Source organism: Prosopis cineraria, unplaced genomic scaffold (genome assembly GCF_029017545.1).
Source record: "Prosopis cineraria cultivar Desert tree isolate PC_DT_omini unplaced genomic scaffold, ASM2901754v1 PC11, whole genome shotgun sequence".
In the NCBI taxonomy this organism is placed as follows: Eukaryota; Viridiplantae; Streptophyta; class Magnoliopsida; order Fabales; family Fabaceae; genus Prosopis; species Prosopis cineraria.
In genome coordinates, this window is record NW_026555342.1 from 23,402,001 (window position 1) to 23,429,429 (window position 27,429).

Consider the following 27,429-nt stretch of genomic DNA (forward strand, 5'->3'; position numbering starts at 1 on the left):
TCACCACCGTAGCGAGACGTTAAAAAAAATAACAATAAAAATAACTTCAATTGATACCCACAAGTTTCATTCGCTCCACACATAATTCAGCCAACTCATTTCTGCAACGCTTTCACTTTCTGCAAAATTTCCAAGTCTTTCGCTGCTTGCGCGTGTTCACTTATCATCCTCACTTTCGGGGTTGGATATTTTTGCCCCTTGGCTTGGCTCTGCAAGGTAGGGATAGTCAAATCAAGAGTTCAAAATTTAGCTCAAATATCCTCAAATATCAAGCTAGGTATCGATAAGTGAAGCAATGGCTTAATAATGAGCTTCTTCCCGTGGTGTTTTATAGCTTGGTGAGCATTATCAATATGACAGGGTCACTAGCTTACTGCCGAAGCTTCAAGGTACCATCTTCAATATTGTTATTCACTCTGTTTGTGGGCTTTCTTGAATTAGTTTGTTCTTAATGTAGATGTGTGTTTCTTGTGATTTTGTTATTATAAGGAGCAGTGACATTTTTCTCCATGTTTCTTTTTGTTCCCTTCGATGGAATGGTCAAAAGGGGAAGAATGGAAATTAAAGACTTTTTAACTTTAAAGTATTTTCTTCATCTAATTGTATATTCAAATTTAATTCGAATGAACTATATTTTGTTTCCTCGAGAAACCGCTATTGATATTTGTAAACTTTTAAATATGAACTTGTTGCTTAATGCGGATATTGTTAGTTTGGTTTTAAACGTTGTGGTTAATACGTAGAAATGGAGTTGTTGAGTTTTTGCTATTACACGGTAGAGTTTCAATTCCAATAGTGCCCTTTTAAGGAAATGAGAAACAAAGGAAAATTTTAAACTTAGAAAATTGCTACTTAGTTCATGTGTATTCAAGTAAAAGTTGTATAAGCCGGGTATTTACAGTGTAAATTGCCAAATATGAACTTGATGCTTAATGTGCACAGTTGAATAGTTGCTGGGCATTCTAACATTTTCATGGAATTTCCATGCAGGGCTATGATAGTACCAAGCAGAAGAGTCCAACTTGGGCATACAATCATGCTATTTCGCCAATTTGTAGAAATTCTGTTTTCATGATGTATTCAGATAACAAACCAGGGCCACCACTATTATCCAACCGAGTTAATCACAGGATAACTTATAGAATTTCTGTGTCAGAAAATTGTTTTGAGAACACAAATTCCTTTCCTTCCTCATTCTCTTGTTGGAAAGGGTTCTACTTCTCTAGGTACCGGCCAGTCCATTGGGAGCGGTTGCGAACCAATGTGGCATATGATGTTGCTGGCGCTATTGAAGTCATCAATGATCTAGGATTGGATACCCTTACATTCTTGGCTGTGACTGTCTTAATTGTACCCACATTCAAATTAATTAGAGCTAGTCCTGTAAGTATTTCTTGGTCTTTTATTTATTTTTTCTTAATAAATTCTGCTCTATAAAATTTCGTGTTCTTATTTGTTAGAATTGTACCACATAATCTGCAGTATTCATGCATATGAATTCCCCGTTGATTTTACCACTTATTTATTTTTGGCTGACAATTTTACCAGTTCAAATGTTTGGAAAATGGCATAGACACAGAGAACAGAAAGATGCATGACTTTATTCTTAATGATTAGCAGCATAATTTGGGGACTGGAATTTACAATTTGCAGAAAATTCTATAACTCATTTGGTAACTGAACATGTTAATCTACATGGCCTACTGGACTGGAGATGTTATGCTTTTCTTTATTATCTAGTCTCTAATATTCTCGTGCATGACTTCGTTTTTTTCACTATTACATTTGACATCATTAGATGAACTTGTGAAATTATGTTCATATACCTTGAAGTTGAAATCACTGTTCTACACTATATAATTCAAAGCATTTAGGTTAGGAGTCAATGTAAACTAATGAATTTAATGTTGTCGTTAGTTTATGCTTCTGCCGAAAATGAGCATTCCTTTTATACAAAAAAGTTGCTTAGTGCATAGAAACATATATCAAAATTAACAAAATATTCATCAACATATATGCTTCAGAATTCAAATATGATATAGCAGTAATAATTAGTTGAAAATTTATGTGTATGTGTGTGGAATTTTCGGCTTAGTACATATAGTCAATTTTGTTTATATACCATATTGTATTTATAACTGAAAAAAATGTGATTTCTGTTTCAGATTCTTGGCTTCTTCTTTGCTGGAGTTGTACTCAATCAGTTTGGTTTAATTAGAAACCTAACAGATGTTAAAGTTTTGTCTGAATGGGGCATCCTTTTCTTGGTAAGATAAATCTGAGCTTCATTGTTATTGTTTATTTTAATTAATTGTTATCATAAACTTAAATGCTGAATTCATGATACATACAACAAGTAAAGCACGCTATGGTACATGGGAACTGATGTTAAAAATACAAAGTGAAGTCAATATCCAGTTATTTTCATTTTCTGTTCTATGTCCTTGTGGGTGTTGGAACATGGATTCAATATAGACACCACGGTGAACTTTTAATAATTTCCTTTTACTAGGTGTCTTATTGGGGCTTATCCTGTGGAAGTAGTCATGCATAATCTATGTAGCCTATATCAAAAGATATAGCTTCTATGAAAGTCTATGTGCTTCAGCGTGAATTTCCATGTGCTTCAGCTTGAATTTCCATTTAAATTAATCAATTAATTTTCTTCACAAGCCCTGTAACTCAGTCATTGATATGAAGTAGTTTCTTTTTTTGGCCCCCCCGTTTTTTTATTGGGTTTTGAAATCATGATGGTAAAACCTTTGGTGTCATGTTAATATGGCGTTTGAAAGGTAGCATGCATGTGGAAATATAACTGGAGGTAAAGAAGGTTCTGTAAACCTTAGACATGACTATGAATATATCAACCTTTATTCTTGTCATGGTGATAGTTTACAAAAATTCCTAATAACAATGGATTATTATGCTAAAGTGTTGCATATTTCTTTTCAGCTGTTTGAGATGGGTTTAGAGCTTTCACTTGGACGTCTGAAAGCTCTTGCTAAATATGCCTTTGGAATGGGATTGGCTCAGGTATGTATGATGCTTTGGGGGTGTCAATGAGCATGCATAAAGATTTTCTGTAGCGATTCCATCGAAGTCATTTATTGTTTAGGGATTGAATTCTTATACATTTTCTCTTTATCATAGATGAAGAATTTGATATTGATTTATTGTATTTAGTTTCATGCATTCTTTATGATTGTCTTAAAAACTGGAAGTAAACTACTAGTTCATTTAGCAACCCTTGTTAGATTTCCATTTTTGTCCTTATTTTGTTTTTGGTTAAAACTCATTTGAAGGTTGCATTATCTACTCTAGCATTCACTGCTTTTGAACTTCCACCAAATGGAGCTATTGGTACAAAAATTTTGGAGTTCCTTTTCCACTCAAGGCCTGATCTGGTAAGATCTTTATGTCTATTGTGTCTCTATTTCCTAATAAAATATCCTTACTTCACTAAAATACCAAATAATTTAGGGATATTTGAGTCATTTCTGTATTAAAACAGTCAATGGAATGGTTTTTAGTTCATTTTCCTATACCCCACTAAAAGCAAGACTGTGGTGGAAATGACCTAAATGCCCATACACACATATGTATGACTAATTTAACTGATTTGATGGTTGCAAGTCAGCTTGTTGTGTAACAATGTGCTATCTTGGGTTCCTTTATATGCCTTGACTCTTTCTCATTAGACAACTCAAGGCAACCCTTGGGAGACATTTTTTAGATGACTCACATCATGTTTTGTCAGTACATTGTGGGGTACATGAACCTGTGCAAGTAGACTGATAAGGATCCAAATCAGCTTAGGAGACCATTAATAACTTATCATCGTAGAAAGAAGAGGAAGATAGTTGAAACTGATGCTGTCATGCATGTTTTAAGGGATTTATCTGATTTAAATTAATTGTTGCTGTTATTTTATTCGTTATTTGAATTGTTATTCTGTTAGTTGCTAAATAATAAGACCTCAAGGCTGTTAGGGAGGTTCCTGCGAGTAGTTCCTAATTTTTAGGCTAGTATCTTACATTATTTGAATTATTCAGTTGTATTCTCTTATTTTAAATATCCTAGCTCCCATACACAGCAGGATATGAATGAAGAAATAATTTCATTATTCCTTTGGAGATTCTCCTACTTGGCTGTTAAGTTATTTAGAGTGAGATCCTTGCTATAGCGAACTTAATAGATTACTTTTCCTAATCCCTATTCTTCTAAGTCCCTATCATAGACCCATTAGATGCATTGGTGATCTGTGCAAGCTTCAAGGGTGGACTAATAGGCTTTGATTTCATGTTGTTAAGAGTTATAGAAACTATTCTCAGTCCCTTACTATTTAGGTCAATTGGTTCCCTTGACATTGTACTTGATTCTAGTTGACAATATGTGCGCGCTATTTTTGCATCTTGATTAGCTTATTTTTCCATCCTTTCTTTTCTTTATTATTTTGCCAAAAACAAAGATTTGAGAGTGTACCATGAGGGGACATGCTGTGTTCTTTTATGAAATTTCCTGTGCTTCAATTTTTTCAGTTGAGGGGTTTCTGTCAGCTTGAATAATTATGTTGCAATAGAGCTAATTTTGAAGTTGGAATTCAAATTAAATCTTGAAAGAAAAGGTTTTGTATTCAAAGTAGTTTGTTCCGCTGGTTTAATTTTTTGTTTGTAGGTGAACATCAGGAGCGTTGATGAAGCTGTAGTGATTGGTGCTGCTCTCTCTCTCTCATCTTCTGCATTTGTTCTGCAGGTAATTGTTGTTATGAACCTCTATGCAAGCTGTTTCTAAAAAAAGTAAGTGCCTGACATTTTATTGTATTGTTATATCCAAGCTATAGTAATTGTGCTTGTATTTTGTATTTTATATTATGCATTCTGCAAGCATCTTGTTTTCTTACCTTTAACTTTCATTCATCAGTACTCAGAGCTTTTAAAAAGCAGAAAACTCCCATGATGGTGAGCAAAAGGAAAACAGGGGCTCTACTGTTAGCAACGAGAAAAATTAACAAGACTACTGAAGTATTTTTTATGGAGGCAAAACTAGAGAGGGTTATTTTGCTTAAGTAATGTGAACAAGCACATCCTTCATTTTATGTAATATTTATTGACATGTTTACCTTTCGGCATTGCATCTAATTTTCATATAAAAGTCTCAATAGGAATACTAGTAATTCTGGTTTTTCATTTGCATTATTAATACAACCAAAATATAAAATGCAAAATAATTGATAAGAAAACTAATTTTAGCTTTCTAAAACATTATTGTATTGAGTTCTTCTTTCCCTGACTCCCTCTTTATGCTCTATCTTGAAATAATTGGTTTTTTGAAAATGATATCCCTTTGTTTTTAATCTTTGCATCAATTTCCCCACTATGCCTACAGTTTCAGGACGATTGTTTTTCTTTTGGCGAGCAATTTGTTTGCATATCACCTCTATGCGGCCAATTTCAGTTATATACTATTGCTTGCTCCACTGTATAGTGTTTATTGAAAGAAATTATGGTAAAAATAACAAATCTGCTACATGTAGTGGTTCTAGTTGAGTGATAAACATAAATACCATTATGATAATAATTTGGCTAGCTTGCTTACCGAGTGTGTATAAATCTAGCTTCTTGCAGAGAAAGGTGAACTTCCTACAAGATTTGGTTCAGCAACTCTTGGGATACTTCTTATGCAGGTTTTATTCTCACATCTTTGCTTGACTTCATTGTCTTTGTCAATTTACTATGTAGCAGATAGACATCCTTTAATATGTTATAGCTTACCTGTTGATTATTTGCTGGTATACCATTCTAGATTGACCTGAGAAATAAGATTTTAGAGCGGACACAAGTTAATTCTGTCCCCATTTATGTCTATTATCTGCAGGACATAGCTGTTGTCCCACTCTTGGTCATTCTTCCTATACTAGAGAGCCAGGTGAGATGTTAAGTGTGAATAACATTTAAACTGTTGTACCTATAACAACCAATTTTTTTCTTAAGTTCTGTTTTTTCTTTACTGAAAATTTCTTGGTGACTTGAATTTTTTTGGGAGGCAGCTAACAACTATGACCTAGTGCCAACTTTGATATTATAAATTCAATCGGTTCTTCTGCTTGTAGATGCATCAATTCATTTATTGATGGTTGACCCCGTTCTTTCTGATTTTTGTATGCAGAATTTGGCTGAGGAAAGTATTTGGCCAATGCTTGCTCAAGAAAGTTTAAAGGCTTTGGGTGGATTGGGTTTATTGTCCCTTGGGGGAAAGTATATTCTTAGAAGGGTTTTTGAGGTCTGTATCATATTCACCCAACAAGGGCATTTAGTTCCCAAAGATGAAAGGAGAAACATTGAAACTCACTTTCATTTATTCGAGGCAGTAAACTGTTGTTAAACTCAGGTTGTTGCAGATTCAAGGAGCTCAGAGGCTTTTGTTGCTCTATGCTTGCTTACCATTGCTGGGACTTCACTTGTGACACAGAAATTGGGATTTAATGATACGGTCTTGCTTTTTCTTTTTCCCGTTCTAAAATTTTAATTTTGGGATGCATACTGTGTAGTTGAGGATCATTAGTGACAATCGTATGGAAATATCATAATGCAGCTTGGAGCATTTTTGGCTGGGGCGCTCTTAGCAGAGACAAACTTTAGAACACAGATTGAAGCTGATATAAGACCATTCAGAGGCTTACTTCTTGGGTTATTTTTTCTAACTACAGGGACCTCCATAGATATGCAGGTAATGTTACTATTGCTTGTGGTATACATAAACATAATCAATTCCTTTTCTGTCCTCTTTTGCAGTGTTATTATTAGTTTGGTTTCAGTGTCTGCCTGAATACAAACTTCAACCATCTAATTCACACAAGATGTTGTAGCTAATTCAGCAGGAACCTTGATGTATGCTAAGTAAAATAGACATTTCACAGTAACATTGGTATTGATGATTACAATCAATCACAGCTTCAGACCTAACAGTACAGTGCTCTAAACTCACATAAACACTCTACAGATCACAGCACTGGATATTAACACAGACTACATCACCAAAAGGGCAACACAACACCTAATGACATCACAGGAGGAGCAAATATGGATATAGAATACAGCGGGAACCTAGTTTCCATATTAAACAAAAAATAAGTGAATCACACTCACACATATACCTCATAGGTTGAAACCAATCAAAACATAGCACCTCAGTACAGTACTTGCAATGAACATAGCAAAAGACAAGAAGAAGCAACAGAAGCTGGCTTTTAGAGAGGCCAGACCTTTCTCCATGTCTTAATCGAAAAGTTTTCCTCCCCCTTCCTATGGCAGGTTCCCCTCTTACGTAATCTTTCAATTATTCCCTCTGACTCTTGTTGGTCCATTAGCCTCAGTCCCATTTTCACTGTTTACCTTCTTAAATAAAGTCTTAATGGCAGTGATCGGGTGAGTAGGCTGAGTAACAACATAGTATAGTATATTAGAAGGTTGCTGATAGCCATCGGACTTGGTGTTTGCTTGTCCCTGCACAGATTATGTTTTGTTTTTTTTTATTTCTTTTTGTTCCCTGTTAAATTTATTTTACTGATGTAGTTGAAAAAAAAAAACTTGGTATGTTTTCTTTTTATATTAAATTTTTGTGAACTTATATTACCTCTTTATTAATGAAAGGAAATTGATATTTAACGCCTATATTTTATGTTAGGTTATATTTTAACTGATCTTTTAGAAATCGTTTTACTTCGAACAGAAGAGTATTTGTGTGAAGTTATGGATGATTATAAAATTGAGTAGTTGTGTATTTATGAACTTGCTTCTTTATTTTCACTGATTTGTATTTGTATATGATAATATGAAATCTAATTTAAGTATGTCAAATACTTTTTTTCTTGACTTTATATATATATATTGACATATTTTTACAAATTTTGTTAATATTTTTTAACTTTTGATTTAAATTATCAGTATGCATTGACATATATAAAAATCATGTAGAAAAATAAACTTTTTTTGGCTTTTATTTGCATTTTCTAATTTTAAAATTTCATATCATTATCTATAATTAGTTATCCAAGTACATTTTCTGATCATAAAATTATTTGTTTAAAAAATTATTTATATTCAATATTAAAGATTAAAACAACAAACTAATAATATGTGTGTGTATCTATGTATGTGGATAAAATACTATAATGTTAACAACTTTCTTCGAAAATTTGGCCTCCCACATACTTGTTGCTCGCTCCGTCCCTGCTCAGTCCCATCCCCACTGTACATGTTGAATGCCCTGTTTTATAAGATTTTTTGTTTTAATTAGCACTTTTGAGGCATGATTATAGACCCTTTTATGCTATCTATTTAACATCCTTCAAACATACTTGAACGACATTCAGGTGAATTTTCTGTTTTCATGTAATTGGGTGCGTGAATGAATTTCATCTGTTGAAGAATGATTGGTATGATTATTGACTTGCTTTTGGGATGGATTTATGAAATGTGCCCACCCTCTGCAGTGAAATTACACCCAAAAAAAAAAAATTGGGTTTCCTTTCTATATTTTTACTTTGTTTTGTTTTGTTTCAGCTGCTTTTCCGAGAGTGGCCAAATGTACTTTCACTCTTGGCGGGTTTGATTGCCATCAAGACGTTGATAATAACAGCAATAGGTCCTCGTGTGGGGCTTACATTGCAAGAAAGTGTAAGAATAGGATTGCTACTATCCCAAGGGGGTGAGTTTGGATTTGTTGTTTTCTCTTTAGCAAATGGGTGAGTAACGATTCAACTGAATGGCCTCTGATGTCATTGAATAAAGATTATTAAATCTTATGTTAATTAAAAAAAATATTTCTGACTTCTTGGATGCAGCCTTGGGGTACTGCCGCTTGAGCTCAACAAGCTTCTCATTATTGTTGTTGTATTGTCAATGGCATTAACCCCTTTTCTTAATGAGGCTGGAAGAAGAGCTGCTGAATTTATTGATGCCAAGTTTGATACTGAAATGTATGTTGTTATACCATAATACATAGTTTGAAAGTTATGCACACACATAACAGTTCATGCATAACATGATTATCAGTAGGCATGTTGGGTCACTGTAGTAGTTGAAATAGAATGTACATGAGCAATGTAGTTTGTAGATACAAAATGGCTAGGTAAAAAAAATTGAAGATATTATGGTACAAAAAGAAGAAATAGTGTCATCAATGTGAATCAATACATGACGGTGAAATGAGTCTTGCGGCTTCCTGCTAGCATTGCAATGCTTTGTTTTCATTATAGATACCTATTTCTAGAAGAATATGTGGCAGTCTTAGTCTACTTAATGCCATTTTTCACTGCAAGTTAACATTGGCTAAGTACAAAGTCATCTACAGAAAGCTCCTGCGGAGATTAATTTCAATGCTAGCGAACCTGTTGTAATCCTTGGATTTGGGCAAACGGGTCAGGTAGATCAATTAATACATTGTAAGATCTGTCATTTATGTGAGCTGTATTCTAAATTTTCTCCTTTTGATTCTGATATGGAGGTCCTTGCCAATTTCCTGTCCATGCCATTAGCTTCAGGAGGAGATAGTGACACAGAAGGATGGCCTTATGTGGCTTTTGATCTTGACCCAACAGTGGTAAAGGTCAGTGTATTTGAATGCTGTGTATGCCTTTTATCTATTTCGTGTATGGAAACGTCTTTCTCTATTCTTTTAAAGAAGAAGTTTAATTTCTTTCTTTCTTTCTGTATACTGTTATATTTGATTTTTTAAAATATTCTTTGGAATATAATGCTCCTAGAATTTCCTTACAATGATATTGATTTTTTTTATGTCCAATAACATTCTTTAGCACCTTCCCCAAGACATGATATATGAAGACAAGCTTCTTGTTTTTTTTGCCCCTTTTATTAGTGCTATTCTTTATATATAATTTTGCACATATTGCATTAGTTTTTTCTTCTTCCACCCTCCTTGCCCCTCACCCCATTTTATTTTTTTCACACATCATGTGCAGAGAATGGGATAACAGAATTATAAGTTGCGTTTGACCCTTCTTGTTGTAAATTTGTAATCTTCCTTCTATTTAATGTACTTTTTTTAATCATTGATTTGCTTGGCAGGCGGCCAGAAAACTTGGTTTCCCCACTCTCTATGGGGACGGCTCACGTCCAGCTGTTCTTCAATCTGCTGGCATCTCTTCACCAAAGGCTATCATGGTGATGTACACTGGGAAGAAGAGGGCAATTGAAGCTGTTCAGCAGCTTCGATATACTTTCCCATCAGTAATAATCTCTTCCCTTTCCTAGTCCATTTTCCCAGTTTAGTTTACGTATGTTCTTGTTGATATATGAAGTAAAGTAATTATGGGATTGCCAATATTCTGGCTTTGATATATGCAATTTCTGTAATATATCCCATTGTCTCCTTTAAAACTTGGACTGAATGCTTGTTTATCTTCATCTGATTTATTTTCTATTCCTTTTTATTTGATTAGTTTTCGTTTTTTTCTTGTAAACTCTCTTCAACTCTCTTTTTGAATCAGAGGAGTTGCTTTACTCATGATGATATTTCATTTGCCAGATCCCAATCTATGCCAGAGCTCAAGATCTCAAGCATCTCTTAGATCTGAAGCAATCAGGTGCAACAGATGCCATTTTGGAAAATGCTGAGGTACTGTGATTGTTTTTAACCCCTCTCTGCTGATATATGTGGCTTCAAACAACCGTCCCTCAATCTTTCTTGGACACTACTAATTATATGTATTTATATCCCTGCAGATAAGCTTACAGCTAGGTTCTAAGCTTTTGAGAGGCCTAGGAATGATGTCTGATGATGTAGCATTTCTAAGTCAGCTCATTCGAGATTCCATGGAGCTACAAGCTCAAGAAGCACTCAACCACTCTGAATATCGTGAATTAGATATACTAAAACCGCTGCAGGTACTCCAAATTTTCTTGAGGAAAAGATTGAAAGAGAATTACATACAAGTCCCGCAAACACAATTAAATAGCGGCATCAGACCTTGTGGTATTAACTGTGTTGTGAGGGACCTTGAAGTAATTCACCCAAAGATTAAACTATATGAGCCTTGTTTGGTATGAAATGAGAATGGAAAAGGGAATAGAAATGAGAGAGGGAGAGGGAATTTATAGTCTAAAACAAGTTTGGTACTGTTGTGAAAGGGAGATGTAATCACGTTTGGCTGAATGAAGGTGCTATGTTTCCTTTTATCTTTTCCCCCCCTTTTTTGAGTGAAGACACTATGTTTCTTTACCTAATTGAGAGGCTCCCCCCCCCCCCCCCAAGTGAGGGAATGGTTATTTCCCAAGGAAACTTGACTGACACACCAAACAAGAGAAAACTTCTTTCCCCTCCCCCATTCCCTTTATCTGCACATGACTTTGGAAGAGTTTTATTTTAACCTCTAACATGTCTTTTCATATGGAAGTGTGAGATGCTTAAAGCCATGGCATCTGTTAGCATCCTAATGGATTACTTAGAAGCCTAATCTATCAATAGAGGTTCATGAATGTTATAATCTCTAATCAAAATGTAAATTTGGCTTGGGTAAAACATGACATGAACGTATGAGCTTAAAGGAACATCTAATCAAGAGATCACGTTGATCATTGAATGTTACTTTTTGCATGTTTTGTTATTGCATTACAATGATTATTGGGCAAAAAAAATGGGAGACAAGACTCTTCCATCATTTTCCTTTGCTCTCAGGCATGATGAATTTGTTATTTCGGGGCTTTCAATTAAAATTTTATTCAACCCCAAAACTACTGAACAATTGTCATGGCCACTTGTTTTTCCTTTTTGAGTTGATTTCTAGATAACCATGACCTATCCTGTATCATCCATCATTCTTGCTTTGTTCAAAATTTTCTTACAATCTTTATGGCCATATTGACATGCTACAATAACAAGAAGCCTTATCCCATTAGTGGGGGGTTGGTTACATAAACTGCATGACGTTATTATGCTCTATCAAATATTGGCATGCTAATATGAGAAAAAAATCCTATATGCTTTTGTTGTAAGGTGAGAGTGGCTGACATGAATGGGATCACGAACCCACATCAACAACTTCCCCAGATTATGAATTTTCAGAATCGAACCAGACTAATCATGCTGTGATGTCTAGAAATCAGATGGAAATAGACTCTGAAGAAGGGGATTATGAACTCAATCAATCAATGACTTCAGAAGGAAATGGCGTTTTGTATGGCAAACAAGGCACTGAAGACAGCATGATGGATAGGCCAGAAGATCCAGGAGAGAAGAATCTAATGGATCTATCAACACCTTGCCATACAGCCATTGAGGAACCCTAATGCTTCTAGGGCTTCTTCCTCCTTGTAATTTTACTTCTCTAACCCAGTAGCTTTGTCTTAAATTCTTTTTGTCAGAGTCTGACATTATATGTATAGGAAGCTTGAGAGTTCTAGGGAGCTTGTTGAACAGGATCTTTAGAGCCCTTCAATTTCAATTCTTTAAAAGCCACATAATGTATAGTTATATAACATGATGAAATTAATTACTTCTGATTACATTGCTTTGTATCACCTAAAATAATTGCATAACAGGCAATCTTTTAGCTATTTTATTTTCCTTGTTAAGAGTTAATTCAGAAACTTCTGATCATTTGTTCTTCGCATTGTGATAGGGTAACTTAGCTTTGAAATAATAAGTTGTTTGGTTGAAGAGGATCCTCAAATGCTTCATGATGAAGTTAGAGGAAAATGGATTTAGAGCATTTTTTTTACAGAAGTATACCATTGTCATTTCTTTTTATACCAATAAAGATGTGATGCAGAAAGAAGGGGCAAAATGTATGTGATGTGTAAATTAACAATAAAATAAGAGATGCATTCGTTGCACTTCTTCAATGAAGTGCTCCTATGGTCTTTTCCTTTTTCTTTTAATAATCAAAATTTTAGGTGAGTGGGAGCTCTGAGGACTCATCAGAATCAGGATATGCCTTTAGCCTCAGTAAATATTTATAAAGATACTTATAACTCACCCGCTAACAAGGTTCTCATATTAGTAATGGGATTTGATCCCATGATCTTATGGATGATGGGTCAAATCCTTGCCTTTGTTATAATATTTCTTTGATCTTTGTTATAAGATAGTTTTGACTATTTTTCTATATTAGTAAAAAAAAATCAATTATACCCTTATTCATATTTTCTTTTAGTGAAAAACATCATAAAATCTTGATTCAAGTCAAAAGAGTAATTATTACAATTTTAAACGTAAGAAAAAAAAATAATTTAATATTTTGACAAAGCACGTTATAAATTAAACTAACTTTATCTTCATGAAAACACTTTCTATATAAGGCCAGAATAAATACATTTAAAAAAAGTGCACAAATTCACATAAAATTAAAGCAGTATGAATAAAAAAGTAGACTTTACTATTATAAGATTCTCATGTGTAGACTTGAGATTTATTATTTAATTCATCTTTATGTAACTTTACCCCTGTGAATTATTCTCAAAATTATGTTCTCATGGAAAATACATTAGAATTTCATGAAAATTTTTAACAAGAATATTTGCCCCTCAATATTGAGATGAAGTCCTTATTTATAGGCTTGATTCTCCTAGTGTTATGTCCACCAAACTCCTATGTGAGTCCTTCTAAAATTCAAATTACAAAACGTCTCAGAACAGGACAAAAGTCAATTTTTAAGACATAAATCAAACACTAAATTGCAAAGACAAACTTCAAATTACAATATGCATAAATAAAAAGAAGCTCTAAATTACAAGGTGCATAAAAACAAAGCCCTAGTTTCAAGAGTTGATGACATACATTCACCTTCTTCCTAGATACCAAATGTTTCATTGGATGTTTTTAACGTTAAAAATGTTTGGTTAAGTTTTGTAGCAATAGGCAATTTACATATGGACTTAGTTTAGCCAAAAAAAAAAAAAAACCCAGCTGTACAAGCATTGACTGAAAATTGGGTTTGTAAAATTAGATTTTAACATCTAAATTGATATTCAAATGGTGACAGATTGTATAGAATGATTAAGATATATTCTCACGAATCATAATAGACTCTTTACATTATGTTATATGAAATAGATGTCAATAATGTACAGGCATCTTATATTATTATTTTTCCAAAGCATCTATTCTACAGCTCATCCCAATACAATTTATTATTCTAAGGCTATAATTTTATTATTATTTTTTTCATCACCTTTTTCTTTTTTTTTAGATAGAAGCCTTGTTGACTTTTGAGAATACTTGTCGAGGATGCTTCAAATAAAATAAAAGGCAAATCAGTTACCATGATGTTTTAATTATAATAATAAATATAAATAAAAAGTCTGCATAAATTATAAATAAATCTTCTGTTAATATCCCATTTGATTCTAAAATAAATTTATGGGGATGAAGCCGAAAATAAATTTTGATACATTACAAGTTATAGTATAATTTCAATTTCAATTATTTGGTTACAAAAAAGAGGGAAAACGCATTAGAAACCTTAGGTAAGGAATTTAATTACTGATAGATCCTCTGTACATATAATTAAAATTCTAACATGGAAATTCTTTATAACTTACCCAAAAAAAGAGTGGATGTTTCATTTCATTTTATATTTGGATCAATCAACATAAATAGTTAAATAATGAATGGGTACAGATGATCTCGGGAAAAAAGAAAAAGAAAAAGAAAAAGAGAGTAGGTACAGATGATAGTAAATAATTGATCATCATTTATAAATAAAAAACATAAATTTACATCTCTATATTTTATTATTGATACTTGTACTTTTTTTTATATGTTTTAAGTTTCTATATTTTTATTTTTTTATTGTTTTAGATCATTTTAAAATACTTACATTTTATTTACGGAGAAATTTAAAATAATAAAAAACAAACATATAGAAACTCAGAAAATAAAAAAAAATGTATGGGCTAATAGTAAAATGCGATCAAAGTGTAGGGAATCAAAATTATATTTTTTCATATATAAATAAAAACTTGTAACCTAATTTTAATGAACATATTTTATTTATTCTTCCCACACATAAGGGAAAGCAAGAAATTAAATTTTAAGAATAAAATTATTAAAATAATAATATATAAAATTTTATTTGATTGAATTGATACTAACATAACATGTTTTTGTTGACTAGAATCTAAATGCTGCTTGGGTAACTTTAAATGTATATTTAAATTACATTTAAAATGTTCTTTTACTAAATCCAGCAAATAATTATATCCTTCAAATGAATTTTTATTAAATATAAAATGAAAATCAAACACCCACTAAATACTAAATAGGAAAATGGCAATCAAGGATTGCTGGAGCAAATTTATTTCAATAAAGAATTAATAATTGTTAAAACTCAAATAAAAAAAACTTGAATAAATTATTATTAATTTAAAATGCGTTATTGTTAAAATTTAAATTGATATTTATTGATAAAAAACTAATCAAACTAACAAGTATTCATTCGAGTTTTTGATAACAAGTAACCCTTAATTAATATAAATTTGTTCCAACAATCCTTAGTTGATATTTTCCCTAATAAATAACATGATGCATTCATCTATGCAAGAATTTCTCTTAAAATTTTTACTTTATATGTATTTTAACTTCATAAATTTATTATTTTATTTTAATATTTCTACACAATCCAAAACCAAAAGAGAATGAAAAGTTAAAAAAATCAATTATTTGATCCTTATAGTTTTAATTCAACTGTAACTAAATTTTTTAACTTTAATTCGTTATAACTTAATCCCTAAAATTTTGACATAGTTCTAAATTAATATCTAAATCTTACCTCTTACAATTAATTTTCTAAAATTTTAACTTTTTAAATACTAATCTCTATATTTTAAAAATTAAATTGCAAAGATTAAAAATATTTTAAAATTTTAATATTTATAAAGATTAAAATAGTTTAATAATTAAAATACTAATAACAAATTTTAAAATATTTTTAATTTTTATAATTTTATTTTTTAAAATATAAAAATTGATATTTAAGAGTTTAAAATTTTAAAAATTAAATTATAAAAAATAAAATTTAAGAACATAATAGAGGACGGAGTCAAAGTTCAGTTTCAATTAAATTAAAATTATAAAGATCAGGTGATTAATTAACGTTAGCACCAGATGTTAGCATCTATTATAGATCCCCTCGACGAGAAAGTCAAGGCAAATACTGAGATGGACCAATCACAATGACACCCAAAACTCTTTGGCCCACAATCCTCGACTCGTTCTGGAAAAAGAAGAATTTCAATGTTCCTGTCGGGAAGAAAGCTATTTGAAGGAAAAGCAAGATAACAGCAAGATAAAGCAGAAGAGAAGACATAAAGAAAGCCAAAAACTCTTTCTTTGAAGGAAAAAGGTAACGAGAAGAAAAAGTTGAGAAAAGCAAAGCCTATGCTCTTTGGAGGAAGAGCTAGCAGCTAGGTGGGCCTCTCGCCACAACACCCCCCCCCCGGGGGGTATCAATTATTGGAGTCACTACTCTCTCAGCTGCTTCAAATTGTAGACTGTAATAGCCCCTTGGGGAAGAAGAAAAACCGAAGCTCTCCTCAGAGCTGAAGTCTTCATTAGAGGCAGAGATGGCAATAGCTTCATCTATGAACCCCACACCTTCATGGTTTACTCCCAAGAGGTAATTCTGCACTTTCCCTAGATCTGTTCTCCAACAGTGTGGGCAGGTGAGGGAGATTTTGCGTTTTTTTTTTTCAATTAAATTTTTTGTTATTTACTTGTGGACAATAAATTATGATTTTGGTGAAGTACAGTACTTATTATTTTGTTTTTGATTGAAATTTAATGGTTTTATGTAAGCGGGTGCGCGCGCGTGTTAACACTAGGTCTCTTTCTTGTGTTTTAGTGAGTTAGAGTTTATATTTTTTGCTTAAAATAATTTTTTCTTTTGCTTGGACATAGCGATATGCAGATATGATATTCTATTTTTCTGATTTTTTGCAGCTAACTAGGAAATTAATCATGAAACCAATGGATGACTTCTTCAGTTCTTTAACAGGCCTTTTGAAGTGTCCCTTCATTGGTGCTTGAAAGAAAATAAAAGGACAAAAGGAATTATTTTTCATAATCAATTATTATTTGTATGTATCATGCTAGTTGTCTCTCTAGAGGTATTACTCAGTTGCATTCATCAAATGGGATAATCTCTGCTCCCAACTGTTGTTAGTGTCCTATGATGACCATTTCAATATAAGAATTGAAGAAGCAACTTCTTTCCTGCTTGTATGAAATTTCATCACATGTGATGTCGTTCTTCTTTCAAATTCTGTTGAAAATGATTTAAATAATCTTTTATTACTTTCAACGAGGAAGGTAACTTTTTCAAACTTCATCACTGAATTTAAAAGCGATTCCATCTCTCTCTCTCTCTCTCTCTCTCTCTCTCTCTCTCTGTTTATTTATTTATTTATTTTTGCAGGTTACTTGTTATGTTTTGTGTGATAAACTTGTTAAACTATTTGGACCGAGGAGCAATAGCTAGCAATGGTGTTAATGGACGTCAAGCAACTTGCGCAAATGGTACCTGTAAGCCCGGTATCGGAATACAGTAAGATATACTTAGAATCCTAGACAGTGGAAATTTCTCATACCTTTTGTCTTTAGCTGTCATCAAGACATCAAAGTCATGCCATGTGTTTGCTGGGTTTTCTTCTTGCTATATTCCTTTACGATTATTCTGTATCCTTCTAGTTAACCAAGAAAAAAAAAAAAAGAATTAAGACAAAAGGTGGGAAGAGATATGGATCAAGGAGGTGAGAGGGAAGGAAAATCAGGCTAGGTGGGGGAAATTCTTATTAACATGAATATAAAGTGAATCTAACTTATTCCTGAGTTGTGGAGTGCCAGAATACTTAAGCTCTACCCGGAATATATTTACAAAACCTAGTTCCACTAGGAACAGAAAACCTAATGCTAGTTAGGCTAGTGTCCTAGTTTTCATGCTTGTAAATATATTTCCAAGGGAAAACTAGTACACTAGCCTAACTAGCATTTACAAATAACAATTTTGTGGCATTTCCTGATTTGTTATTCATGCTTGTCAAAATGCCATGAGAAGCTTAACTGCCAAAGCATACAATTTAGTTCTTTTGTCTGCAAAATAACTGTCCCTGTTGCTTGTGTGAGCTTTTGATGCTAATGTTAAAATTTCCCATGAATTTGGAATTCTATTTTGGAGCACCAGATTTACGAGTTTCAGCTTTTTTTTTTTTTTTTGACAACATAGTTTCTCCTTCTATGTAGGGGGGATTTCAAGCTAAGCAATTTTGAGGATGGAATTTTATCATCTGCTTTTATGGTTGGACTTCTTGTGGCTTCTCCAATATTTGCGTCTCTTACAAAGAGGTAATAGATATTTGTATAACAGTGGTTGACCTTTTTTTGCTATGGTATGTGAGAGTGATTCAAGATTGACTTATGTTATATCGATAGTTTTTTGTGTCAGGGAAATGTAGGAAACATGGATAGTAAGAAAGTAAGACAATCTTTTGAAATTATTTATTTCCACATAAACATGAATAAAACTTATCATAGACATTTATATGATATTCAACTCAAAACTAAGGGGGTGCAGTGTAAGATATCCCAATAGATGCCACATACTGAAAGTCAATTATGTTACGGCTACTTTTTGAAGGACCTTGCATTTCCCCTTTAGTCAATGTACATGGAGATCCTTGGCATTGTGCCAATCAAAGTTAGTCATAAACTCTGGACTGGGAGTTTATTTCCTGCCCAGTGATCCATCTTTGTGCTCAATCTGTTTTGGATTCAGTCATTTGATGCTGGCAATTTTTCTGTTTTATAGCTTCTCCATTTGATGCATATGTATGTTGCAATTTGAGGTTAAAGGGTTCTGATAATTTTTAATCAATCTTCTTGTATTTATAGACCTGCCTTTAATTGTTTTTAGAGAAGTGAGTGTTTTTAGCTTTATTTGTTCAAGTATCGAACCTCTAACGCTTTAGAAGATAATTTATCAATGAACAAAGCTTCAAAAGCGTACGACTGCTTTAGACCAACACTAATTATGGCATCTTTGATGAGTTTAGTTGAGGGAATCCTCTTAGAGTGTTCCACAACTCAACATCTATGATTCTATTTGTTTAAAATGCATATAGAATAAATCTAATGTTGATAATGAAGGTTAGATGATCCATGGATTTGACATTTAACCCATTAAATTGAACGTCCCATATTTAGAGTATTAAACATTATCCAATGGAGAATAGCTTGTTTTTATCTATTAAGTGGGTAAAGCACAAACTTTGATGTGATTGTAAGTTGGCATTAATAACTTATATGCCTATAAAATCTTATGCAATTTTTGTATTTTGTAGTGTAAATCCGTTTAGGCTCATTGGAGTTGGATTGTCTGTCTGGACTCTTGCAACCTTATGCTGTGGTTTCTCATTTAATCTCTGGTCCATTGCAGTCTGTCGCATGTAAGTGATGCATTTCCCACTCATTCCATGTACTTATCAAGTATATGAGTTCTACAGGAATAGATATTAAGATTTCGTTTATTTGTTCCTTATGCTTTGGCTATTCTTCCTAGGCTGGTTGGTGTTGGTGAGGCTTCATTTATAAGTCTTGCAGCACCTTTCATTGATGATGTTGCACCAGTTTCTCAGGTTTATTTTCTCTGTTGGAAGCATCTCCTTATTTCAAATTTGTATAGGCTCTATTGTTTGTCATGCTTATTATGAAGCCCCTATACTTCACCAGAAAACAGCTTGGCTTGCAATATTTTACATGTGTATACCGTCAGGATTTGCAGTTGGCTATGTCTATGGAGGCTTTGTAAGTTTTCCTCTGGTTCTCATGTCATTATTAGATATTACTGACTCATCCTGGGCATGTAACCCACATTTATATGTATCTTTTTATTATTATTATTATTCTAAAATTTTCCTTTCTGATTTGTTATGGAGCAGGTTGGGAGTCATTTTGGTTGGCGGTATGCATTCTGGGTGGAGTCTGTATTGATGCTTCCATTTGTTATTTTTGGATATTTTATGAAGCCTTTGCATTTGAAAGGTGCGCATCTGTCCAGCATTAATTTCTTCTAAGCATTTTATTATTGCTCATCTTTAGACTGATTGTAATGTGGATCCAGGTTTTGCTACTGCTGAATCGAAAACGACACTGGCAACTGAGACAGTTTCATCAGAAGTTCAAGGTGCTTTTTACTAAGTTTTAAGACATATAATCATGCATTATTTGAATGCTGTTTCTTGCTTGTGTGTTAAGAGTACCATGGTCCTATCTTATTGAGAAAAACATCTTCCATTACCCACCATAGACATTGTTCTGCAAATTCACAGCAAATGCATAGTTGCATGTTTTACTCAGCATTTTGTTAATAATTTGAAAATATTGACCAGACTCAGAGTACATTACCAGATTATCATCTGTGGGATATGCTTGCTTTTTTAATTTGGGACATCTAATCCTCCTTGTCATAGTGTTGGAACTTCACCCAATCTGTAACCATGCCGGCCTTGGCTTTGATCAACCCTCTTAATTCCCTGCTAAGTCAGCCTAACCCTCAAGCATAGTCAAGATGATAGAACATAGGAAAGCGAAAAGAGAGTTTAAGTGAACTTGACTTGTATTAACACTTGAATGCTTGAACACTTGAATTCATTGATTACAAATGTGGAGGTATTTTTTGGCGTTCCCCAAGTTTTAGAACACATCAACCTCCTTAATGGATGTTGGAGATCAATTGTATCCAACAGTGTACAATTGTTCTCTAGATTATTCAACCTAGACATTTACAAAGAATCCTCTAGGTACTTTTAAGGACTATAAAATTTTCTAATGTTCCCTATGTAGTACAAGTGATGTCTAGCATATTTATGAATACTCTGGCCTCTTTTGGAAGATTCTAGATGCTTCCTAGCCTTCTTCACCTTTAGAATTGTGAGTCATCACGTCCTTCTCTATAGTTATCTCCGTTCTCAACATAGTCTTAATTTTTTTCTTAATCTATATTTGCACAAAAACCTTGAATTTTCAGTAGACTCTTTGATTAATGATCTGTTTCAGTGAAAGTTTTGCCTCTCAAGTTTCACTTTTCTCCCTTAGGGTTTTGCTATATAAAGATTAATTTACTTCTCTCTTTTTTTTCCATTTTCCTTTCTTTAACACAAGTGGGAAAGGGAAGGAGATTTGCTACATAACAGAAAGTTAGTGAAATGTTTTTTGCTTGCAGTGCTGATTGCCTTGTTTCCACTTCCCGGTTTAGTAGAAGGCACTATCCTTTTATCTTCAGGACTGAATAAATTAGTTTGAATTCTTACCTAATAACCAGAAATATAACATTTAGCTGGAGTAAGTTTTGTTTTTATCAGTTTCTGTCAGATGCACCAAATCTCTATCAATCTGGCCCTAACAAGTTTTACTTGGTTTTAAGATATGGGAGCTTCAAATAACTCAATGTCCTTGAAGGCGTTGTTCCGAAATAGTAGCTCACATGAGGCTTCCAAGTAAGGACACTTGTACTAAATTTATACTGTGTTTTCATTTCATTACATCATTAATGGGCCAATATGATGCCTTCACAAAAAAGTTGCTTTTGCTGATGATGCAACTTGACATTGTGGCTAGAAATCTTTCCTCACAACCAAGTATAATTAACTGAATGTCCTTCTCAAACAACTTTACTTCCTATCATTAATATATGGCATCTTTCAATGTCTTTGTCTGATATCCATCATCATCATGTAGTGGTTGATCTGCACATTGTTATTTTGATATTTCTCTTTTATTGTAGGCCCAAAGCTGCGTCCAGGAAATCAAATCAATTGTTGACTTTTTTGGAAGATATGAAAGTGCTTTTGCTAAACAAGGTTTATGTCATCAATGTCTTAGGTACTGTTTCCTTCTGGTCTTTTATGACTATATGCTTCAAATGTTTTCATCATGCTTTCTTTGTTTTTGTTGGCACAGTCGCATCAGAGCATCTTCTCTATGAATTTATATCTGTGTCTTTCATACAAACCTTATTTAGCAGTCACCTTTTCAGCTTGTCAATTCATTTAATATCCTATTACTGTTATTTTCTCTTTGTAGGTTACATAGCGTACAACTTTGTCATAGGTTCTTACTCATATTGGGGCCCCAAAGCTGGTTATAACATATATCACATGGTTAGCTTTGTCTCTTCTAATGATCATATGTGCACATGATTTTAACAAGGGAAATGCTTACTCCCTCTAGACCTCAATATAACAGCATGTTTGGGAAGGCCAAAAAATTGATTAATTTGGCCAAATAATTGATTTTCATAATAATTACCCAAACAGCCAGAATCTTGATGATTGATTGTTTGAGCCAGAATCATGTTTTGAAGTAAGCTCTGGAAGGTTACTTATAAATTCAATTTTACTATTAAATAATATATTTTACTTCTTAAATAAAGTTGTTAAATTTAATAATGTTAAATACAAATTTATTAATAATTAATTTTGAAAAGCAATGTCCTTTATGGTAATTTGTACAGCTGAAATTAATTTTAGCATCCAAACAGATTGTGTTATAACATAATTAATTATAATTAAAATCAATCATAGTAATTGATTATTTTCATAATCAATTATACTCAACTGAAATCCAAACGGGCCCTAAATCACTTCCTAAATGCATCCTTGGTCTAAAATATAGGGCATTAGAAAAATTTTATGTTTTCCCCATCTATACCCTTGTTTTTTTTTTCATTATTTCTTGTCTCTAAATGTTCCCTATTTAAAGACCATGCATGTGTTATTAGAAAAACTCAAGCATATAAATGGGAAGATGTGAACATTTTTAGGAAAATAAGGATTCAACTAACATTTTTTATAAACCATGAATTAGTTAATAATGACATATATTGTGGTCCAGAGGAAATATATAAACCTTGTTTACTTAGTTTGTTTTCAATCAAATTAAGACGTGTGGTTATTTTTTTATATTATTTATTCTATAACAAACTATTGTTTTAAATATTATTAACACTTTAAAATCCCACTTGTTTTTATTTGATTGGACAAAAGTATATTAAGTATATAATGTTAAGTGTCTAAGTCTTTCCCTTTAAACAATTTTGTTCTTTCTCTCTTTTATGCCTTTTTATTTGCCTAATGTGAGATACATGCCTTGTAGATTAAGATAATTCCAAGTAAAGCATAAAAATATTATTGTATGCTAAAGTCAGGTTCTTATGGCAGACTAATGCAGATATGATATTTGGTGGAATCACAATTGTATGTGGAATATTGGGCACATTAGCAGGTGGCTTTCTTCTGGATTTCATGACTAACACGCTATCAAATGCATTTAAGGTAGATTCTGGCATCTCCTTTTTACCTGTTTATGAGTTTCCAACTGCAGTATTTTTCCCTGTCACTCTGTCAGGCTATTGAGAATTTTTGGTCACTCTAGCCGATGCCTTAAGAAATATGAATGCATGCTCACTGCATATCTCCTGAACATCTCCATGTATCTGAAGATCAATTACATATGGCCTTTTTGATAAAGCAATTTAATGAGGGTTGATTTTTTCATTATTTAGCATGAGTAGGTTTTGTGTTAGGTTGTTCAAGTGTGAGTAGACTTCATAGGTAAAGTTAGGCTTAATAATTAATATAAAATGAAGGAGAATAACCTATAAACTTAAGTCTTTAAGTTTTTGAATTAAAATGTAGTGTCTTTTCACCGCTCTTTGCCCATTTGTTCTCTTCCCTGCTTTCTAGGTAGTTGTTCTCTATTTCTAGCTAGTAGTATCAGAGCCAGGTTTCACCTGGGACTTAAAAAGCCTGTATTGCATGCACATTTGAAGCTCAAAATGAGACTAGCCTTGACTACAATAGGAACTTTTGTATGCCACACTGTTTGAAGTCTAAAAATTAGGTTGGCTTGATTGCGGGAAAAAAGACTTTGGTGTTTGGGGCCTCCTTGAAGGGAAGATTGTGCCATTTAATGAGGGTTGATTTTTTCATTATAGCACTTTTTAGTATGTAGCAACACATTATTAACTCTAAAAAGAAATTCCTCGCCATCTTATGCGTGCTCTGGAGGAAAGAACTTGATAACTAACATGAAACACCTGATAACTGCATCAATGTTTTTTTTCCCATTATAATCTATATGCATAAATAGTCATACCTAAGTTCCACCTAGCATGTTGCTTATATTCCATTGCCCTTTCCTCAATATCACTTTTAAATCTCTTTCAGCTTCTTGCAATGACAACATGTATTGGTGCAACATTTTGCTTTGGTGCATTCCTATTTAAAAGCTTGTATGGCTTCCTTGCTCTTTTTGCTGTTGGTGAAATCCTTGTCTTTGCCACCCAGGTAATGTTCTTCTCTTTGTGAAGGATTTCACTTCTTGTTTGATTGTTTATGAATAATTTAAATTTAGTTTTGTTATTTCACTTTTAACTTAAGCATTTGATCATGAAGCTCCCAAGTTAAGGTGTTATCTGGTGTATGGAAGTTTAATTTCACATTCACTTAGAAGCCTATTTATAAGATGCATGAATTTTGAATTAATAGTTTTGATTCCTTCATACCAAATGCCAAGCAATATTTATATCTTGGTGTGTTTAATGTAACATCATCTTTGAATGATGCAAATTGAATTGAATTCAAACTCTCTTAAGTTTTCTTTGATCTGTTAGTAATATAAATGGTATATTTTCTCAAAAGGTAAGAAGCCAGAAATTTATTTTTCTCTATACTTAATTTTCTTCTGATATATTTTCAGGGTCCTGTGAATTATGTATGTCTGCATTCTGTTGAAACAAGTTTGAGGCCCCTATCAATGGCTATATCAACTGTTGCTATTCATGTCTTTGGAGATGTGCCTTCCTCACCTATTGTTGGAGTTGTTCAGGTCTGTTTTATTTACTTACTTATTTACTGATTATTTCATGAAGATTCAGACCTTGATAACTACTTTTTCTTCCGCCTAAACTATCCTAGTTAAACTTGTTTTTAGGGTTTATTTATTTATTTACTGACGTTCGCTGTCTTTTTTAGTTTCCTTTTTAAACTTGAGTTGTCATGTGGGAAATCTTTTGGGAAGTTGATGTCCCAAATATTCCCTTTTCCATGTTTTTTAGTAGTGGAAAACACTTATCTTCAATTCTTTGCAGTACTAAAAGTCTAAAACCATGAAAGATGAATATTGAAAACACTAGAGATGACTATTGACAATGTGGAAGATGAGTACTGGAAAATTCAATCAGAAATTTTTTTGATCCCAAGTAAGGATCATGGTCTTTTTCTGAAGCTTCATAATTTTAGGGTCCTTAACATTATTAATGTTCTTCGAATGTCTTTAAACGTCTAATAATAATGAGAAATATAAAGGCCTAAATAGAATCTGGACCTTTCAGATGCTATCTGTTCAAATCACATGTTTGTCCGCTTTTTGCAGCAAAGTTGGGTCCAAAACGAAGATACAATTACCTACCTCACACATATTAAGAAATTTGGTTCAATTTTTAGTTTTTTTTTCCTCATTGAATGTATTTCAAATTAATATTTTTCCCTAGTTTTCCTTGATGATTAATGAACCTAATGTTAACTGTTATATGTGCTCTTTCTTTCTCTTTGCTTGTTAAGTTCCAAAATTTGATTAGAGTTATATGTGGAAAACTAGCATTTAATGATATAGAGGTGACTTATATTGTGAATCCTAGAATTTTTTTTTCTTTTCTTTTTTTTTTTAAATGACTTATATCTAAGACAGACGTTAGCAGCATATAAGGATTGTGAAGTTTGAGGTCACAAAAGTATTTTAATGTTAGTGTCTCATATGTGCTGGTAAAACAGGATCATATCAACAACTGGAGGACAACTGCTCTGCTTCTAACTGCTGTATTTTTTCCGGCAGCTGGATTCTGGTTTATAGGTAACTTACATGTTAATCTATCCATGTGCTTTCGCACCAACAATCCTGCACTACAATTATTCCATCGACAAATGTTTGAACATGATGTTGCTTCAAGGCATTTGTACGATATTGTTTGTTTCATTTCACTTACAAGTTCCTACTACTGCAACAACAAAAACGTTTATTGTCTATATTCATATGAGATTCGACAAAGTTTTATGTTGGCTGTTGAGAGTTTAACATAATCCTCTTTCTTTATGTGGACTTGGAACTAGTTACAAACATAGGCAGAGTTTTCCTACTGCTGCATTAAACACAAAAAAAAAAAAAAAATCTTGAATTCCATGATATATTTTACTTTATTATCCTATAAATTAGTACTTTTACAAGTATTAGGACATGAACACAAATTTAAAGGAAGAGCCCATTCTAAAAAGCTAACCTATTAAGTGAGAGAGCCTCTTACACTTGCAAATCTCACTCCATTTATGAGGTTCTTCAACGTAGGGTTCATGGTGTATTGGTGCTTCAAACTTCTTTAGGACTCATGATATTAGTGCTTCAAACTTCTTTAAGGTTGTTTTATGCAAGGAACACAGTTTCTGGACAGCATGATGAGAACATGATCCATGTTATGTCCTGGCAGGAATATTCTTACGTGGCAAAGACAAATTTAATGAAGATAGCGAGAATGTAATATTTTCTGGAGAACCCTCAAATACGCCGTTGCTTCGAGTGAAGCCTGGAGAAGCAGTAGCAATAGAAGTAGCATCAAAATCTAAATCCCCTGAATGTTAATATTCTGAGATGATTATAGAAGCAATGTCCAAGAGGCAAAATTTGTGAAGATCAGAGGAAGGGTATCAATGCCTTGTAAATAGTCTTTGCTTTTGCTTCTCTGCTTTGTTTGTTTTCTTGGTGGGGAGATATGGCAGTGAATGTAAGTAATAGTTATGTGATTATATTTGGTTGATGATTTTGAGTTGCTTAACTTTAACCAAACTGTATCTGTATATCTCAACAACTAGTAGTTTGATATATATATATATATATATATATAGCTGAAGCTGATGTTATTTTGTTAGTAGGGAGAGTACGTGTTTCATAAATACAAATGAAACAGAATATACCTTTTTTTTTTTCTGCCAAAAGAGACATGAAAAAAGTACATTAGATTTATGATGTGTTTAGATGAAGAGAGATGATGATAGGAAGAAAGTGAGGGGCGAAAATCAATGAAAAGAATATTGAAGAAAATAGTTTATACTAAGCTTGAATGAAAAGTGAAAACAGAGAAAATAAAATGACTAATTTTACTATGACAATTATGCTCGCATGAAAAAGCAATAAGCTTTTAAGAAAACATGTGAGCCACTTAGCTTAGCTCTAATGAACAAAAATTATGGGGCAATTTTTTAAAAAATGTGTTTTCTTCTAAAATAAAATCTCTCCACAGCTTATTACAGAAACAACATTTAGGTGGTTTTTAAATATGGATTTGAATTTTATATTTAAAGTTCATGTATT

General features: G+C 32.7%; 2 protein-coding genes across 4 annotated transcripts; both read left to right on the forward strand.

Moving 5' to 3' along the window:
- Positions 1-38: 38 nt before the first annotated feature.
- On the forward strand, positions 39-12,521 carry LOC129285760 (K(+) efflux antiporter 3, chloroplastic-like). Its single transcript, XM_054921627.1, is given in 20 exon segments — positions 39-389; positions 991-1,383; positions 2,166-2,267; positions 2,953-3,033; positions 3,303-3,404; positions 4,675-4,752; positions 5,615-5,683; positions 5,875-5,925; positions 6,166-6,279; positions 6,388-6,489; positions 6,592-6,726; positions 8,562-8,743; positions 8,843-8,984; positions 9,352-9,423; positions 9,505-9,606; positions 10,086-10,247; positions 10,546-10,635; positions 10,743-10,904; positions 12,013-12,031; positions 12,034-12,521. Coding segments are annotated over 20 exon segments (2,466 nt in total). The 5' UTR covers positions 39-353; the 3' UTR covers positions 12,306-12,521.
- Positions 12,522-16,320: 3,799 nt separating this feature from the next.
- On the forward strand, positions 16,321-26,968 carry LOC129285838 (probable sphingolipid transporter spinster homolog 2). Of its 3 annotated transcripts, XM_054921767.1 has the most exons (17): positions 16,322-16,633; positions 16,957-17,093; positions 17,432-17,560; positions 18,256-18,357; positions 19,353-19,457; positions 19,571-19,646; positions 19,741-19,815; positions 19,950-20,052; positions 20,132-20,194; positions 21,434-21,506; positions 21,794-21,891; positions 22,093-22,169; positions 23,229-23,342; positions 24,237-24,356; positions 24,769-24,897; positions 25,842-25,920; positions 26,549-26,968. In XM_054921767.1, the coding sequence occupies exons 3-17, from the start codon at positions 17,442-17,444 to the stop codon at positions 26,698-26,700; spliced, it is 1,485 nt and encodes a 494-aa protein (XP_054777742.1). In that variant the 5' UTR covers positions 16,322-16,633; positions 16,957-17,093; positions 17,432-17,441; the 3' UTR covers positions 26,701-26,968. The 3 variants fall into 3 exon arrangements, with proteins under 3 accessions (XP_054777741.1, XP_054777742.1, XP_054777740.1); XM_054921766.1 differs by lacking the exon at positions 16,957-17,093 and having other exon boundaries at positions 16,321-16,633; positions 20,132-20,185; positions 21,431-21,506; XM_054921765.1 differs by lacking the exon at positions 16,957-17,093 and having other exon boundaries at positions 16,323-16,633.
- Positions 26,969-27,429: the final 461 nt, after the last annotated feature.